Here is a 16,147-nt window from a genome sequence, read left to right on the forward strand (position 1 = left end):
GGCAATGCGTAGAGCTGTTTTGTTGTCAGAATCCATGATTTAGTTTAAAGACTGAATCGTATGATGTCGCCCCTGCTGGCATACATAAATAGGGACTCACTGGGTTTGGATGACTGCTCCCATTGCGACACCGACACACAGTAGCAAAGAAACTAGCTCGGCTCTGTCCGCACAAAGTCCACTCAGCCCCTCGGAAGCTCACCATTCCAGTACCGCAGGTCTTCAGTGCCTACGGCGGCGACTTCCCGGCCGGTCTTGTGTCGGCCGGTATGTTAGGGCGCGGCTTGTAACTCGGCCGTCGGGTCGGTGCCGCTTTTGATGGTGGTTCCTCGTCAGCGCTGTTTCCTGTCGTCTCTGTTGCACTGCTTGCTTCGTCTCGCGGGCGCTTTCCTGCCAGACCACCAACTCCCTCTTCGTTGACTTCCATGGCGTCGCGTTGCTCTTGCGACACCTGTGCTGACTTATTATTCTGGTGGCCCAGCATCCTTTTTTGTCATGCCCGCTTGCTTTGCATCGGTAGCTGCTTGCTGGGTCTTGGCTGAAGCATCATGTTCAGGTGTCGTCTTCGGCTGGGAAGATGCGGCCGGGTACACCACAGACGTGTTTTGCGTGTCAGTAGTGGCTTCCTTTGCAGCCTCTTCTGATTCGGCTTCGTCCATCAGCAGATGGGACGCATCCTCTTTGCTCACGGGCCCTGTGACGCTGGCGTAAGTGCGCGTGCACTCGCTTTCTTCGTGCCCATAGCGACGACAAGCCCCGCAACGCGGTACTTTGCAGTCCCGTCGGATGTGGCCAGTAGAATGGCACCGGAGGCAGAGAGGTGGTCGCCCGGATACAACCACCAGAGCTAACTCGCCAGCGATTGACACTTGGTGCGGAAGGTCGTCAAGCGTCATCCCTGGCTTCAGCTTGAGAGACACCAGCCGTGTCGTCGAGCCTTTGTCGGCCACACCTTGAACACGCCACCGCTCTTTCGTTACATCGGTCACTTTTCCATACGGAGCAAAAGCAAGCCTAACGTCTTCATCTGCTACTCCATGCAGAAGCCAGTGCACTTTCATACGTACTTCTTGGTTGGCCGGGTCGATAACAAGGCACCGGCGCTTTTTAACCTTGAGTTCGCCCGCACTCAGGATCTTCTTCACACCAGTCGCATCTTTGAACGTCACCGCCCATACATGGCTCATTCGATACGCCCCCAGAGCGATAACGTCTGGGAGCAACGACAGACCGGCCAACGCGTCACGAAAGTCTTCCACCCTGTATGGGCGGGCCTGTATGTCAGCGTGCAAGAAGACAGAATTCAAAACAACTCGCCCGGTTGGTAGACTCGGCAGGATAACTTGGTATTCCTCGTCAGATGCAAAAACCTTGTTTCCGCGGCCGAACATGGCCGCTGTAGACGCTCCAGCGGAGCCCTGCATCCTGCGTCCGTTCACTGGCGTGGCCGGAAGCAGAATCCACTCGGCCACGACTGCGGATGTCTTTGTAACAGTGCAATTGTCTTCTCTTGTCGTACGTATGGCCTGTATGCGAATAAAAAAGTGAGCCCCACTAAACAAGACACGCAGCCGACAGGATTCGAACCTGTGCGGGGAGACCCCAATGGATTTCGAGTCCATCGCCTTAACCACTCGGCCACGACTGTTTTTTTTTCTTTATTACCGACTTGGCCGGAAAAACGAAACACAAAAATACAATGACATGACAATAAAAGCACTGGTCAGTTTCTAGCTAGTGCACGATGATAAAATGGGTTAAATGATTTTAGTTGGTCGAGGACAGGCAACCACTCAGGTTGTGGAGCTCGCTGTCCGAAAACTTCCTGTGTGTACATGATGCTTTCAATGAAATACTGATGTGCAGGATGCACAACAGCATGTTCATGCCTGACATCCATTCGCGTGCGCCATAGGCTATGCATGCAGAGCAACATTAGCAGGTCGCAAGGCACTTCACCTGGCTCTGCACATGGTAGGAAGCGTATTCCAAAAGGCGTCAAAGGTAACTCTTTTTTCAGGGTGCGTTTCAAGACATCCCAAAGAAAGACAGCGTCATGACAATCGAGAAAGATATGCTCTATAGTTTCCACTTTTTTACAAATTAGACATTCCACTGACCAAGGTACAAAAAGGCCTTTGCTCTGCAACCATGGCTTCACTGGGAGGGTTCCAGTATGCAACTGAAAAAAGAAAGAACGCACTGAAGGCTTCACCGGCATTCTTTTGACCCTTTTTAGCACATCGCGTTCGCGTCCCAAAAGATATGCACTGCGATAAACAGGCACTGGCAGAAACACATCGAGCAGGTCCTTGTACATCTTTTTCCTTGTTACAATGGCTAGATACCCATCGGAAAATTTTGACCGAAGAATACGCACTGCTGCAACAACTTCTCGCAAGAGAGCACTTAACCCACTCCGACCTGCAGACATGGATGACCCAACATAATCAGGCAGTGATTCTGACAATCGCACTTGTATAATAGTTCGCAGAAAATCATTATCTTGACGCAAGAAAAAGAATCTAGTCACTATCTGCCTCAGAAATAAATTTGATAATCCTAGCCCCCCGTTCCGCACCTTATGGAACAGATTGCATCGGCTGGTACGTTCCCATGTTGACGACCAAATAAACGTTGCAAACACTCTGTGCAACCTTTGCACTGAAGTCCTTGACAGAGTTAACGCTTGCAGAACATAAAAAATCCTCGCTATTAAAAACATGTTGCACACCGTAGCTCTTGCAAACATGGAAAAGTTGTGACCGCCCCATTTGCCTGTCTGAGCTTTGACTCGTTCGGTTTCATGGGCCCAATATTCTTTGCTTTCTGTGTAGTTGGTTAGCGGCACGCCGAGGTACTTTCCTGGCGTGTCTACCCACTTCATTCGACAGAATATTTCTGGCGTTGCCTGCCACTTTCCATGCCAAAAACCAAAACATTTCCGCCAGCTTATCGCACAGCCACTTGCATCGCAAAAATTTACGGCTTCTCTCACCACTTCTTGCACGCTTTCCTGGTCTCTGCAGAACACTGCTATATCATCTGCATATGCCAATACCTTCACTTCATTATGACCAAAGGCGTAACCTCGAATGTTTTGCGTAGTTAACAGCTTTAAACAAAAGGGCTGCAGGTAAAGTGCAAAAAGCAGTGGAGAAAGAGGGCAACCCTGCCTCACTGACGACAAGACAGGAATACTATTACTCAGGCGCTTATTAATTATGAACCTTGATGTACAGCCATTGTAAACCATTTTCACGCCATCAGTGATGATACATCATACATTCACATGTTCCAACAGCGCGAACGAAATTTCATGCACAAGTTTATCAAACGCCTTATGCAGGTCTAGTTGGATCATGGCGACACGACCCTCCGTTGCATCACAACATTCAAGGACACTCCTAGCTACGTGTATGTTAGTAAAAATGGTTCTGTCTTTTATGCCACAGGTCTGGTGTGGGCCAACAAGGGTTTTAATTACTGTTTGGAGTCGTCCGGCGAGCACTTTCATATAAATTTTGTAGTCTACGTTAGTTAAGCTTATTGGGCGGTAACACTCAACTGACTGCAACCTACTCGGGTCGTCCGATTTTGGGATCAACACCACGTGGGAGGTTCGGAAAGACGGCGGAGTTAACTTTCTTTCATAACACTCGCTTATTACGCGTTGTAATGCTATTGCCATTTCTGTTTTCATAGCCTTGTAAAGTGCGGCACCGAGGCCGTCCGGCCCAGGCGACTTGTTTAAGCTCAGCTGCTGTGTTGCAGCTTCGATTTCTGCTGCCGTTATGGGCTCCTCAAGTACCTGCGCCAGGTCATCCTCGACTCTTGGCATTAGCGACAGGAATGCAGTTTTATAGTGTTCAACATCGGGCGTTTTAAGGCTGGACAAGTTTTGGTAATATTCCAGAAACGCCCTTTCAATCATCTCAGATTCGGAAGTTACGTCATTGCGATAACAAATTTCCTTTATCTCTTTCGAAACTGCATATTGTTTTTCGTCGCTGAGCGCCCTTTTTGTGGGCGTCTCCCCAAGCCAAAATCTTTCGCTGCGCGCCCTTATCACTGCACCTCGATATTTCGTTTCTTCTATTAGTTCAAGCTTAGTTTTGGTCTCTTATTTCTTGTCTGTACAACCCCGGCTTGACGCCTTCCATGCTGAGCATGAAATCAAGCTCGGTACGAAGTTCATTTTCTTGCTGTTTTTCCTTACGCTTTAAAACACATGCTCTTTCTATAGCGGTCACTTTCACGTCGCATTTAAATTGTTCCCATGTTTGTATAAAGTCTGACTCTTTTTCTAACAAGCTTTTGACTGAGTCTTTTAGTTTCTTGCTAAACTCCTCATCCTCCAACAATGTGTCATTAAATTTCCATAATTCCCAACTAAACTTGACAGTCCTTTTCCTCTCCCCAAGTGTGACCACGACTAAAGAATGATCACTGAAGCTGACGTGCACAGTCTGGTACTGGGAACACAAGGGCACAACCTCAGAAGAAACAAATTCTGTCCAGCCTTGCGTGACTAACGCCTTGAAAATGCGTGTACTGCGCTTGTTCTGAACCTTGCATTATAATGCCAATGTCTTCCAATTCTGCTTCATTAATCATCTCAAACAGCAGCTCGGCACTCGTGTCCTGCAGGGTTTTGTTCGTTGTTCTATCTTCAGGTCTACACACACAGTTAAAATCTCCAAGCAATAGTACACGCTTTTCTGTCAGCAGGAAAGGTTGAACACGGCGAAAAAGGCATCTTGTTCGGGAATTCTATTAGGTGCATATACACACACAGCTCTCCACTCTACACCAGAAAAGTAAAAATCGCATGCTACAATCCGGCCACTTTCACATGAAAATACAGTTTCCACAGCGACTTTGCAGTTTCGAGTTAAAATCAGACACCCTCCCGACTTTCCTTTTGCATGGCACACACAAACACTGAACTGTGCACGGTAAATTTCAGCCATCGCATCTGTCAACTCCTCGCTTTCAATTTTTGTCTCTTGAATAGCCAACAGATCGATTTCGTTTTCGAACAAGAGACGCTGAAGCTGATTTTGCCTCCTTCGCGCAGAAAGACCTCTCACGTTCAGTGTGGCAATACGCGAGCAAGATGTTATTTGAGACGCCATCTAAATCGTTGGGATTCGCCGCTCTCGAAGTGACATCGGTTTGCAGCTCACCTCATCAAAAATCCTTCCAGATTGCAAAGTACGGCGGTGTCAGCACTGAACCCGATCGACGACCGGGTTACCAACACGAAGACCCTGCAAGGCACCTCCGCTAAGGCGGAGGGACACCCGACGAAGTCCTACGATCAGGAGGGATGTTCGGCTTGGGCTTGTAGGCCGCACGTCGAACAGGAGGCGCTTTGGGAAGAGGTTCCTCATGGTCCGTCCCGTCGTAGCTCGTCGCCTTGTCATCAGCTTCGTCGTGCGTCCTCTTCGCTGGCAAAGTTGACGCCGCGGGCATCTCCGTGTCAACGTCCTTCTCGTCGGTCGATTCCGAAACCGTCTCAGCTGCACCTACGGCAGCATCATCTGCTTTTCCCGCGTCCGCCTCAGTTCTGGTGTCAGGCACAGGTGGTTGTTCTAAGTTGGCAGCCTCATGTTCCGTGGGAAGCGTTGCTTTTTCTGAGGCTATGCTTTTCGGTACTGCGTCTTCCCGACTCTCACGGGTCGCCTCTACCGCGTCGACTTCGTCCATAATATGCTCCTCAGTAGTATCCCTACGACAAGGACCAGCTACGGTAGCATATGTTCGCACGCACTGGGCGTCGTCGTGGCCGAAGCGACGACAGAGCCCGCAACGTGGCACACGGCACTCCCGACGTACGCGGAACCGGAGGCAGAGCGGAGCTCTGCCAGGAACGTGGACGAGTGCGACATCCTCTCCAACACGCAGCTGGTGCGGTAAGTCCTCGATGGTAACGCCCATCTTCAGCTTCAATGTCACTGAGCGCGTAGTAGACGACTTGTCGACGCAGCCTTTGACTCTCCACTTGTCCCGAGTTATGTCGGTCACTTTTCCAAAAGCCGCCAGAGCTGACTTCACGTCGTCATCTTACACGCCGTGTAGCAGCCAGAACAGCTTCAGCCTGACGCCCTGGTTGCATGGGTCAATGACCACACAGCGGTGGTCCTTGAGGTTGAACGCCTCCGCCTGTAGCATTTTGTTTTTTCCTTCTTCATTGCAGAATGTCACGGCCCAAACATGATTCATCTGATATGCCCCGAGGGCAACCACTTCCGGCAGCAATGACAGACGCTCAAGAGCGTCACGAAAGTTTTCAACACGGTATGGCCTGGCTTGGACGTCGCCATGCAAAAGAACAGTATGCAAAACGCTCGAACCTGTTGGCAAATGCGGCAAAATCAGCTGGTAGTCCTCGTTCGGTTTGATCGTACTCCTGATACCGCGGCCCGGCTGGGCCGCTAAGTCCGCTCCTTGGGAGCCCATGATACACACGTCCGTCATGCTCGGTGGCCGGAAATCGAATCCCCGGCCACGACTGCGGATGTCTTTGTAACAGTGCAATTGTCTTCTCTTGTCGTACGTATGGCCTGTATGCGAATAAAAAAGTGAGCCCCACTAAACAAGACACGCAGCCGACAGGTTTCGAACCTTTGCGGGGAGACTTCAATGGATTTCGAGTCCATCGCCTTAACCACTCGGCCACGACTGCGGATGTCTTCGTAACAGTGCAATTGTCTTCTCTTGTCGTACGTATGGCTTGTATGCGAATAAAAAAGTGAGCCCCACTAAACAAGACACGTAGCCGACAGGATTCGAGCCTGTGCGGGGAGACCCCAATGGACTTCGAGTCCATCGCATTAACCACTCGGCCACGACTGCGGATTTTTTTTTTCTTTATTGCCGGCTTGGCGAAAAACAAGATCAATGTACATGAAATGTTAAAATACGTCCTCCGACATTTGGTGGAGCGTTCATTTAAAGTGTTTCAAATTTGCAAGTTCATCCATGATACCAATCCATTCTGGGGGGTCATTTTGGGCCTTGAGTGCATCTCTGACATATAAAATGCTCTCAACAAAGTACTGTCTCGCAGGGCGAGTATCAATGTCTGCATTCCGGACTGCCATACGCACTTTCCACAGACTGTGCAGGCCCAGCAGCATGACCATATCTAGGGGTATACTACCAAGATCTCGGACAGGTAGAAACCGGATGCCGCGAGGTGACAACGGGAGGTCTTTTTTTAAGGTTCTTTGAAGGATGTCCCACAAGAATACGGCATCCCAACACTCGAGGAAGATGTGTTCTGTTGTCTCTGGCTTTCTGCACAATAGACAGTTTGTAGACCACGGAACAAAGATTCCCTTTGCTTCAAGCCAGGGTTTTACCGCCAGTGTATTGCTGTGGAGCTGGAAGAAGAATGTTTTGGCTGAAGAGCGAATTGGCATCTTTTTAACTCTTTTTAGGACGTCTCCTCCTGGGCCTGCACTGTATATGGTACGATACAAAGGCACGGGCATCATTAAATCACATGTATCTTTGTACAATTGCTTCTTAGAGACAGTACACAAAAATTCTAAAGAAAAACGAGCTTTCAATATCTGGAATGCAGCAACCACCTCAAACAGGAAACCGCGGACACACGTGCTTCGTACGTCACTCGTCGACACAACGAAATTTGGAAGGAGTTCATGTAGCCTAACTTGTATGACGCTTCTTAAGAAAGGATCACTTTGGTCCCGCAGAAACATAAATCTGGAGACGACCTGCCTCAAAAACAAATGGGCTAGCCCCACACCTCCCTCTCTCACCGACCGAACAAATTGGTCCGACTCGTTCGCTCCCATGTAGAGCCCCACACAAAAACGGCGAGAACTCTGTGCAGTTTCTGAACATTTACACGCTTCATGCACATAACTTGAAGCACATACCAGATTTTCGCCACTATAAACAAATTGCATACTGTGGCCCGAGCAAACACTGACAGCTCACGTCCTCCCCAGCTTAGTGTTCTCTCTCGCGCTTTGTCAGTTTCGCAGTTCCAATATTCAGTAGCGTCCTTGTAATGCTCAAGGGGTACCCCTAAATAGTTTCCCAGTGATTCAGTTCATTGCATGTTTTGGAATGATAAAGGTTTGGACTCCCAGCTCCCGTGCCAAAAACCCAAGCATTTACCCCAATTCACAGTGCTCCCTGACATTCTACAAAATTTGTTTACAATGCTCCCTGTTTCGTTGATGCTGTCTGTCTGTGCAAAACACTGCTATATCATCAGCGTAAGCTAAGATTTTAACTTCAGTCGCCATTAGACGGAAACCCCTCACTTGTTCATTATGAATAACCTTCAAACAAAACGGTTCTAGGTATATCGCAAACAACAGAGGAGACAGTGGGCATCCTTGCCTCACGGATGTCAACACCTGAAAGGGTGTTGTGACGAACTTGTTGACAATAAGGCTCGTGAAACTCTCGGCATATGCCATCTTAACGCCTTCCATTATCACTGAACCTACATTAACGTGTTCTAATATGCTGAAGAGAATTTTGTGTACGACGCGATCAAAGGCCCTTTGCAAATCGATCTGCATCATGGCGACACGTTCCCCCCAAGCATCACAACACTCCATGACGCTTCTGGCCAGATGTATGTTTGTAAAAATTGATCTTCCTTTAATTCCGCATGTCTGGTGGGGCCCAACTATTTCTTTCATCACCCTCTGGAGTCTTCTCGCCAAAGCCTTCGTGAAAATTTTATAATCGACGTTTGTCAGGCTGATGGGGCGATACGATGTCACTGAAAGCTGTTTCACGGGATCGTCAGTTTTAGGAATAAGCACAACGTGCGTTCTCCGAAAAGACAGGGGCAGTCGCTTTTCGTCATAAGCCTGCTTCAGTACTCTGTGCAGTGCAGCTGCTAGTTCATCCTTGAAAGACTTATAAAACACCGCGCCTATGCCGTCTGGTCCAGGCGTTTTGCCAGGGCAGAGTTCACCAATTGCTGTCCTTATCTCTTCCACCGTGATTGGCTCTTCTAGCGCAGACATCACATCTGTATCCGAGTTGGAAAGAACGTGGCAACAGCATGATGTCCAGAACAAGAAGAACGTGTGTTTATTGAAGCGTGCCGATTATATAGCCCGCTAGTGATAACAGGCAGCTCGCACCGCGCATGTCAGCGACAGAGACGCACCGTCATATACGTGCCTGATACATCTTTTCGCGGGAACAAACAAAAACAGTTGCAGCAACAGGGATTAGTTAAGCGCAATGATTAAATTCCTCGTCATAGCAAAGGCGTTGCGGGGCCCTCCTGTTCCGGTACGATCTCCTTAATGCTGGTGGCTGCACGGCACCCGGAGGTGAGCTTCCCGCTGTATTGGCCGCGCACGGTGGTTCCCCAGCAGTGCTTTGTGGCCCTCCCGAGGCCTGCGATGCAAGACAGGTACCAGGCGACGAAGGCGAGGCAGGTACCCGGGGGTTGTCGATTGGCCCACTTGTGTCGCCACCGTCGTCACTGCTCGTCTCGGCATACCGCTCTCGCGTCTCTGCGAGATGTCGCCGGTTACGTCGCAGAATTCTTCCATCTTCCGTTAGAAGCTGGTACGACCTTGGAGCCGGAGCGCTTACTACCCTCGCCTTCCGAGCCCACGTTGTAGTTCCTCGCAGCCTTACCACGTCGCCTCGAGAAAGCTTCGGCAACGGTTTGCCCTGCGTTTTCTGGCGATGCTTCTCTACCTTGCTGCGCGGCATTCTTCAAAGTCGGGAAGGTTAGCTCGCAGGCGTCTCCCTTGCAGAAGTTCCCCCGGGGATCGGCCGTCTTCGAGTGGTGTTGAACGATAGGCCAGCAGGCCTTGCCAGAAGTCATCCTCGGAATCCTGGGTTTTCTTCAAGATGCGTTTGACCACCTGCACACCTTTTTCAGCCAAACCATTTGACTGAGGGTAATGGGGACTCGAAGTCACATGTGTAAAGTCACAGTTCTGTGCAAACACGGCAAACTCGTGGCTCGAAAATTGAGGACCATTGTCCGTGCACACTTCTAGTGGCACGCCATATCGTGCGAAGATAGCGCTGAGTGCAGCAATTGTAGCCCTTGCACTAGTGTCCTGAAGTTGCTGCACCTCTGGGAAGTTAGAAAATGCATCGTAAGCAACCAGGTACGAGTCTGCAGCAAAGAAAAAGATGTCCACTCCCACCCGGTACCATGCACATCGGGGAGTTGGCCGCATGAGGAGCGGTTCTTTTCCGTGCGCGTAAGCGAATTTCCTGCAGGTTGGACAGCTAGCTGCCAGAGAAACAATCTCACTGTTAAGGCCCGGCCAGAAAACAAGACGACGTGCCCTCTCTTTACATTTTTGCATGCCAAGGTGTCCCGCATGAATTCTAGACAGAATTTTCTTTCGCATGCTCTTTGGTACGACCACTTTGGAGCCTTTAAAAACTATTCCATTAACCACAGAAAGGTCTTGTGTAAAAGGCTTGAGTTCACCCTCCACTGGTTGGCCCCTTGACAGACTTTGCACCACGGCTTGCAGACAGTCGTCGCACGCCGTTTCTCTCTGCAGTTCGCGCTGCGTCGTTGGCGTCACCATATAACCCAGGGATTCGACTGCGTGAATTTCCACTTCATCCATGCCTGTGTCTTGGTGGCTGCTGCTGTTGCCATCAGCCGTGGATCGTGATAACATATCTGCTAGAACCAAGTTCTTGCCGGGAATGTACTGCAAACAGAAGTCATACATAAACAAGCGCAAAAAAAATCTTTGCAGTCGAGGTGGCATGTCATCGATTGCCTTTTCCGCAATTGATAAGAGTGGCTTATGGTCAGTTTCTATTAGCAGTTGTCGCCCGTAGACAAACTGATGGAACTTTTCGCAACCAAAGCAAATGCCAAGGGCCTCCTTTTCGATTTGAGCATACCTCTGCTCTGCTTGTGTTAACACACGGGACGCGTATGCCACGGGTCGCCATTCATCAGAATGACGTTGCAGAAGGGCCGCCCCTACCCCGTTCCGCGAAGCGTCGCATGTAATCTTTGTGTCCCTTCGAGCATCAAAGATTGCGAGCACGGGAGCGGTAGTGAAAACTTGCGTTACGTTTTTCCACTCTCTAGCGTGGTTTTCAGTCCATTGAAAATCGGAGCGACATTTGATAAGATCCCTTAATAACGCCGTTCTTTCCGACAGCCGCGGCACGAATTTTCCAAAATAGTTGAGGACACCCAGCATACGTTGAACTTCTGCTTTGCTTGTTGGTTCTGGCATGTCAATCATTGTTTTAACGAGCTGTGCGTCAGGAGATATGCCATTTCCGGTTATTATGTCACCGAGGAACTTTACTTCGGTCACATTGAACTTGCACTTCTGCGCATTGAAAGTCAACCCCGCTTCTTCGACCGCTTTCAGGACAGCTACTAGTCTGTCATCGTGCTCTTGTCTCGTTGAGCCCCACACCAGAATGTCATCAATATATACTAGCACGCCTGGCAGCCTGTCTAGAACTTGCGTCATTGTTTGGTGAAACACTTCCGGTGCAGATGATATTCCAAACGGCAACCGCAAAAATCGGTACCTCCCAAAAGGTGACGAGAAAGTACATATCTTTGATGTTTCTTCGTCTAGCGGTATCTGGTGGTACCCCGAGTTAGCATCCAAGCAGCTGAAGTACTTCGCGCCCGCCAACTTAGCTTCCATGTCTTCTCGTCTCGGGAGGGGAAAATGCTGCCTCTTAATGTGCCGATTGATCTGCCTGGGATCCAAACAAACTCGCAAACCGCCATCTTTTTTCTTGACGACAACCAGTGGACTTACCCAGTCAGTAGGCTCATTCACTTTCACAATGATGTTAGCTCGTTCCATTCTTTCGAGTTCCTTTTTGAGAGGCTCCTCCAGCGCCAAAGGCACCCGGCGGGCTGGCTGCACGACCGGTACTGCTCCAGGTTCCAGGACCAGCTGATGGCAGCTGATGGCAGCTTTCGATAGACTGAAAACGGTAAGAGGCTCGCTTGCGCCCCTGTGTCTATTTTGAAGGCAATTTCCTGACCGCCGACTACAGCATTTATCCACTCATTCGTGCCACTTTTAATTCCTACGTCTAGTACGTCAAAATCGTTCTCCGGAAGTGTGTCGACTTCGCTCACTTCTTTTGACTTCCTACAGCAGACAGCAAAGTGGTGAAACCTACCACACACGTAGCACCTTTTACCAAATGCTGGGCATTGCTTCGGTTTGTGCTTGCGATTACACTTTCTACACTGCCATTGCTCCCCGTCGCACTTGGGCTCTTTACTCTGTGCATGCTGCAAGTCTGTGCGCCGCCTTGAAACAAAATCCACACAACTCTCTTCTTTACGCCACACCTCTTTTTGCTGTGCTACTGATTCTGCAATTTTGCACATCTCCTCCGCTTTTGCTAACGTCAATCCTTTCTCTTGAAGCATCTTCTCCCGTAATCTAGGACTGTTGGTACCAAAGACGATCTGGTCTCTTACCATTGAGTCGTGTAACGTCCCAAAGTTACATTGTGAAGCTTGCTTCTTCAGGTCACGTAAAAATTTTTCGAATGGCTCTCCTTCCGCTTGGTTCCTCGTGCGAAAAAGGTACCGCTCATGCACCTCGTTGCTCACCTCTGTGCAGTAGGCGTCGAACTTTCCTATCAAGGTGCTGTAGTCATCCTTGTTCTCGCCCGACTCGAACTTAAAATTGTTGAACACATCGAGTGCCTCGTCACCGGCGATGCTCAGCAGGAGCGCAGCTTTCGAAGCCTCACTTCTCGGTTGGTCCTTGACTGCCGACGCTTGCAGGAAAATCTCAAATTTCTGCTTGAAACGCTTCCATGATGCCGAGACACTCCCTGCCAGACGCAGCGGTTCCGGTGCGACCAGCTGTTCCATGCTTCGTCCGCCGTCGGTGTAGCTAGATCGTCTTAGCCACTTCTGACACCATGTATCCGAGTTGGAAAGAACGTGGCAACAGCATGATGTCCAGAACAAGAAGAACGTGTGTTTATTGAAGCGTGCCGATTATATAGCCCGCTAGTGATAACAGGCAGCTCGCACCGCGCATGTCAGCGACAGAGACGCACCGTCATATACGTGCCTGATACAAAATCCTGATCTAACTTCGGCATGAGGCTTAGAAATTGGTGTTCAAATCCGTCGTCTACACTTCTCTTCCGAACGAGTAAATCACGATAGTAATCTACAAAAGCTTGCCGGATTAAATTGGGGTCGGTGGTCACAGAATCCCCGTGCCTTATCTGTTTGATTTCATTCTTTGCTGCGTATCTCTTTTCGTCTGATAGGGATCGCTTCGTTGGTGCCTCTCCTAAAAGCAGTCTGTCGGCACGTGCCCGCACAACGGCTCCCATGTACTTTTCTTGGGCGATAACTTCTAATTTATTTTTGAGTTCTTTGATTTCATCCGTATACCTGCCCGGATGTGCCCTTTCCAAACTCAGGGCAAACTTTAGGTCGCACTGCAAATCTTTTTCTTTTTTCCTTTGACTGTGCCCTAGGAGGCTACTTCTTTCAATGGCTTTCATCTTAATTTGTTCTTTAAACTGTTCCCACATCTCGATTGATTTTTCTGGCCGAGCTTCTAGTAGAAACTGAATACTTTGCTTTACTTGGTTTAGAAAAACTTCGTCTTGTAGCAGTTTAGCATTCAATTTCCATAACTCCCAGTTGAACAGCGACTTCGTTTGCTTTAATCCTATTGTGGCGATTGCTATACTGTGATCGCTGAAAGATACATGTTTCACTTCATAGCGCGTGCACACTGGCAAAAGATCAGTGGAAACATACAGTCTATCGAGTCTCGCATGGCTTGTTCGCTGGAAGTGCGTGAACTCTGGTATATCACCACTGGATAAAGCGTATCCAATGTCCTCCAAGTCATTTTCAAGCATCAGTTCGCTCAATAAATGCGCACTCTTGTCTCGAACAGCTTGACTACCAACTCTGTCTTCGGCTCTGCATACGCAGTTGAAGTCTCCAAGAAAAATAACGTATCTGTCACATTTCAGGTAAGGCCCTACGTTTGCAAAGAACAATCTACGTTCTTCCTCCCTATTTGGAGCATAAACGCAGATACTTCGCCACTCAACGTTTGACAAAGAAAAATCACAGACAATAAATCTACCATTTTCACACACAGTCAATGCTTCAAATTGGACAGCCAAGGATTTGCGAACAAATAACGCACAGCCTCCCGAAGACCCAACAGCATGGCACACACACACGTCGTATCTTTCTCTAAAAGGCTCGACCATGCGGTTCGTCTGCTCTTCACTTTCAACCTTGGTCTCTTGCACTGAAATTAAATCTAGGTTGTTTTCTAAAAAAGCACGTCTCACTTGATACTGCTTACGCCTCGCAGACAGCCCTCGCACGTTCAAAGTGGCTACACGCAGTGCTGTGATGGTATTTGCTGCCATTTTCGCTACGAGTGAAACGAGCCGCATGGTCTTACCTTGAGCTCGTCGGCAAGTAGAGACGTCCCATGTGCCGCAACACCGCTCCAATGGTCTAGTGGTTGGCGCCTCGGCAACTGCTTAGGTGTCTCGGCCCCGTCACCGACGCCACAGGCACCTCTTAGTTCCACGCTGGTAACGAAAACACTTTCCCCCGTCATGACGGGGGCGTTGTTCCCGCAGGTCTCCGTTCCGGTGGGATGGTTGGCTTTGGCTTGAAGCTTGGGCGCCGAGTTAGGACCGTCTTTGCGGGCGGTTCCTCATTCTCGGTGTTCTCTGAACTGCCTGTCAAGTTGTGGTCGTCCTCACGAGTACGCTTCGCCGCACCGCCGCTGCATACATCCTCACTCGCGTCCATGGGGGCTGTGTCTTCCTTGGCAACGGCCTCCAAACCATCGCCCAAAGAATTCTCTCGTGCGCTAGTTTCCGGTGCCGGAGCATGCTCATGCTGCACGGTGGGTGGGGCCTGAACGCTGTTCTCGCGGTCTTCAGGCACGTGCTCAGAAGAAAGAGGCGTGCTGGCCGCCGCATCCGCTTCTTTGAGACCCCGTTGGGCCCCTGACGCCTCTTCGGCCTCTACTTCGTCCATTAAATGTTCTACAAAACCATCACCTTTGCCAGACTCCGCCGCACTTGCGTACGTTTTCACACACTGCCCCTCGTTATGTCCGAGGCGGCGGCATAGGCTACAGCGCGGAACTTTGCAATCCCGCCGAATGTGCCCGGTCGACTTGCACCGCAAGCAGAGCGGCGGCCTTCCCGGCACAACAATAAGTGCGGGCTCACCTGAAATTCTCAGCTGGTGTGGAATGTCGTCAGTCTTGACTCCGGCTTTCAATTTCAAGGTGACGGTACGCGTTGTGGTTCCTTTGTCCACCACGCCTTGAGCCCGCCACCTTTCCTTCGTCACGTTCGTCACCTTTCCGTACGGGGACAGGGCCTCGTGCACATCTTCGTCCGCGACGCCGTACAGCACCCAGTGAATCTTTATCCGCAGGTCTTGGTTATTCGGATCCACGAGGATACACGGGCCGTTTTTCACTTTAACACCTCTGGCAGTCAAAAGCTTCTTCGTCGCGTCGGCGCTCTTCATTGTGACAGCCCACACATGATTCATCTGGTACGCCCCCAAAGCCAGCACTTCGGGGAGCAAACCTAGACGAACCAACGCATCCCGGAAATCTTCGACACGGTAAGGCCTGTTCTTCGGATCAGCGTGCATAAAGATGGTATTCAAAACAATTTTTCCTGTTGGTAGCGTTGGCAAGATGACCTGGCAATCTTCATCCGACGAAGCAAAAAGCCTGTTTCCGCGGCCAGCAGCGGTCGCTGACACCGCTCCTTCGGAGCTCATGATAGCACGTCCGTCACGCTCCGTGGCCGGAAATGGAATCCGGCCACGACTGCGGATGTCTTTGTAACAGTGCAATTGTCTTCTCTTGTCGTACGTATGGCCTGCATGCGAATAAAAAAGTGAGCCCCACTAAACAAGACACGCAGCCGACAGGATTCGAACCTGTGCGAGGAGACCCCAATGGATTTCGAGTACATCGCCTTAACCACTCGGCCACGACTGCTTTTTTTTTTTCTTTATTGCATGAATGAATACATAACTAAAATATCGTAGTTGTCATGCCCCTTGGCAGACAACCGTGTCTAATGGACTTTCATTAACACAAGTTGGTCCATCAGA

General features: G+C 49.8%; 2 protein-coding genes, 3 non-coding genes and 2 pseudogenes across 5 annotated transcripts; all 7 read right to left on the reverse strand.

Moving 5' to 3' along the window:
• Window positions 1–464: 464 nt before the first annotated feature.
• LOC149345213 (uncharacterized) lies at window positions 465–1,424 on the reverse strand. The gene has a single exon (XM_089547389.1). It carries the CDS (start codon window positions 1,422–1,424, stop codon window positions 465–467), a length of 960 nt encoding a protein of 319 aa, XP_089403515.1.
• Window positions 1,425–1,566: 142 nt separating this feature from the next.
• On the reverse strand, window positions 1,567–1,648 carry TRNAS-CGA (transfer RNA serine (anticodon CGA)). The gene has a single exon. It is a non-coding gene; the product is annotated as a tRNA-Ser (tRNA).
• Window positions 1,649–2,409: 761 nt separating this feature from the next.
• LOC149345215 (uncharacterized) lies at window positions 2,410–6,228 on the reverse strand (annotated as a pseudogene).
• Window positions 6,229–6,609: 381 nt separating this feature from the next.
• TRNAS-CGA (transfer RNA serine (anticodon CGA)) lies at window positions 6,610–6,691 on the reverse strand. The gene has a single exon. It is a non-coding gene; the product is annotated as a tRNA-Ser (tRNA).
• Window positions 6,692–6,953: 262 nt separating this feature from the next.
• On the reverse strand, window positions 6,954–7,906 carry LOC149345217 (uncharacterized; annotated as a pseudogene).
• A 6,705-nt stretch (window positions 7,907–14,611) lies between these two features.
• On the reverse strand, window positions 14,612–15,808 carry LOC149345218 (uncharacterized). The gene has a single exon (XM_089547391.1). It carries the CDS (start codon window positions 15,806–15,808, stop codon window positions 14,612–14,614), a length of 1,197 nt encoding a protein of 398 aa, XP_089403517.1.
• A 141-nt stretch (window positions 15,809–15,949) lies between these two features.
• Window positions 15,950–16,031, reverse strand: TRNAS-CGA (transfer RNA serine (anticodon CGA)). The gene has a single exon. It is a non-coding gene; the product is annotated as a tRNA-Ser (tRNA).
• Window positions 16,032–16,147: the final 116 nt, after the last annotated feature.

This window comes from Amblyomma mixtum, chromosome 5 (assembly GCF_055824585.1).
Source record: "Amblyomma mixtum isolate Tamu chromosome 5, ASM5582458v1, whole genome shotgun sequence".
In the NCBI taxonomy this organism is placed as follows: Eukaryota; Metazoa; Arthropoda; class Arachnida; order Ixodida; family Ixodidae; genus Amblyomma; species Amblyomma mixtum.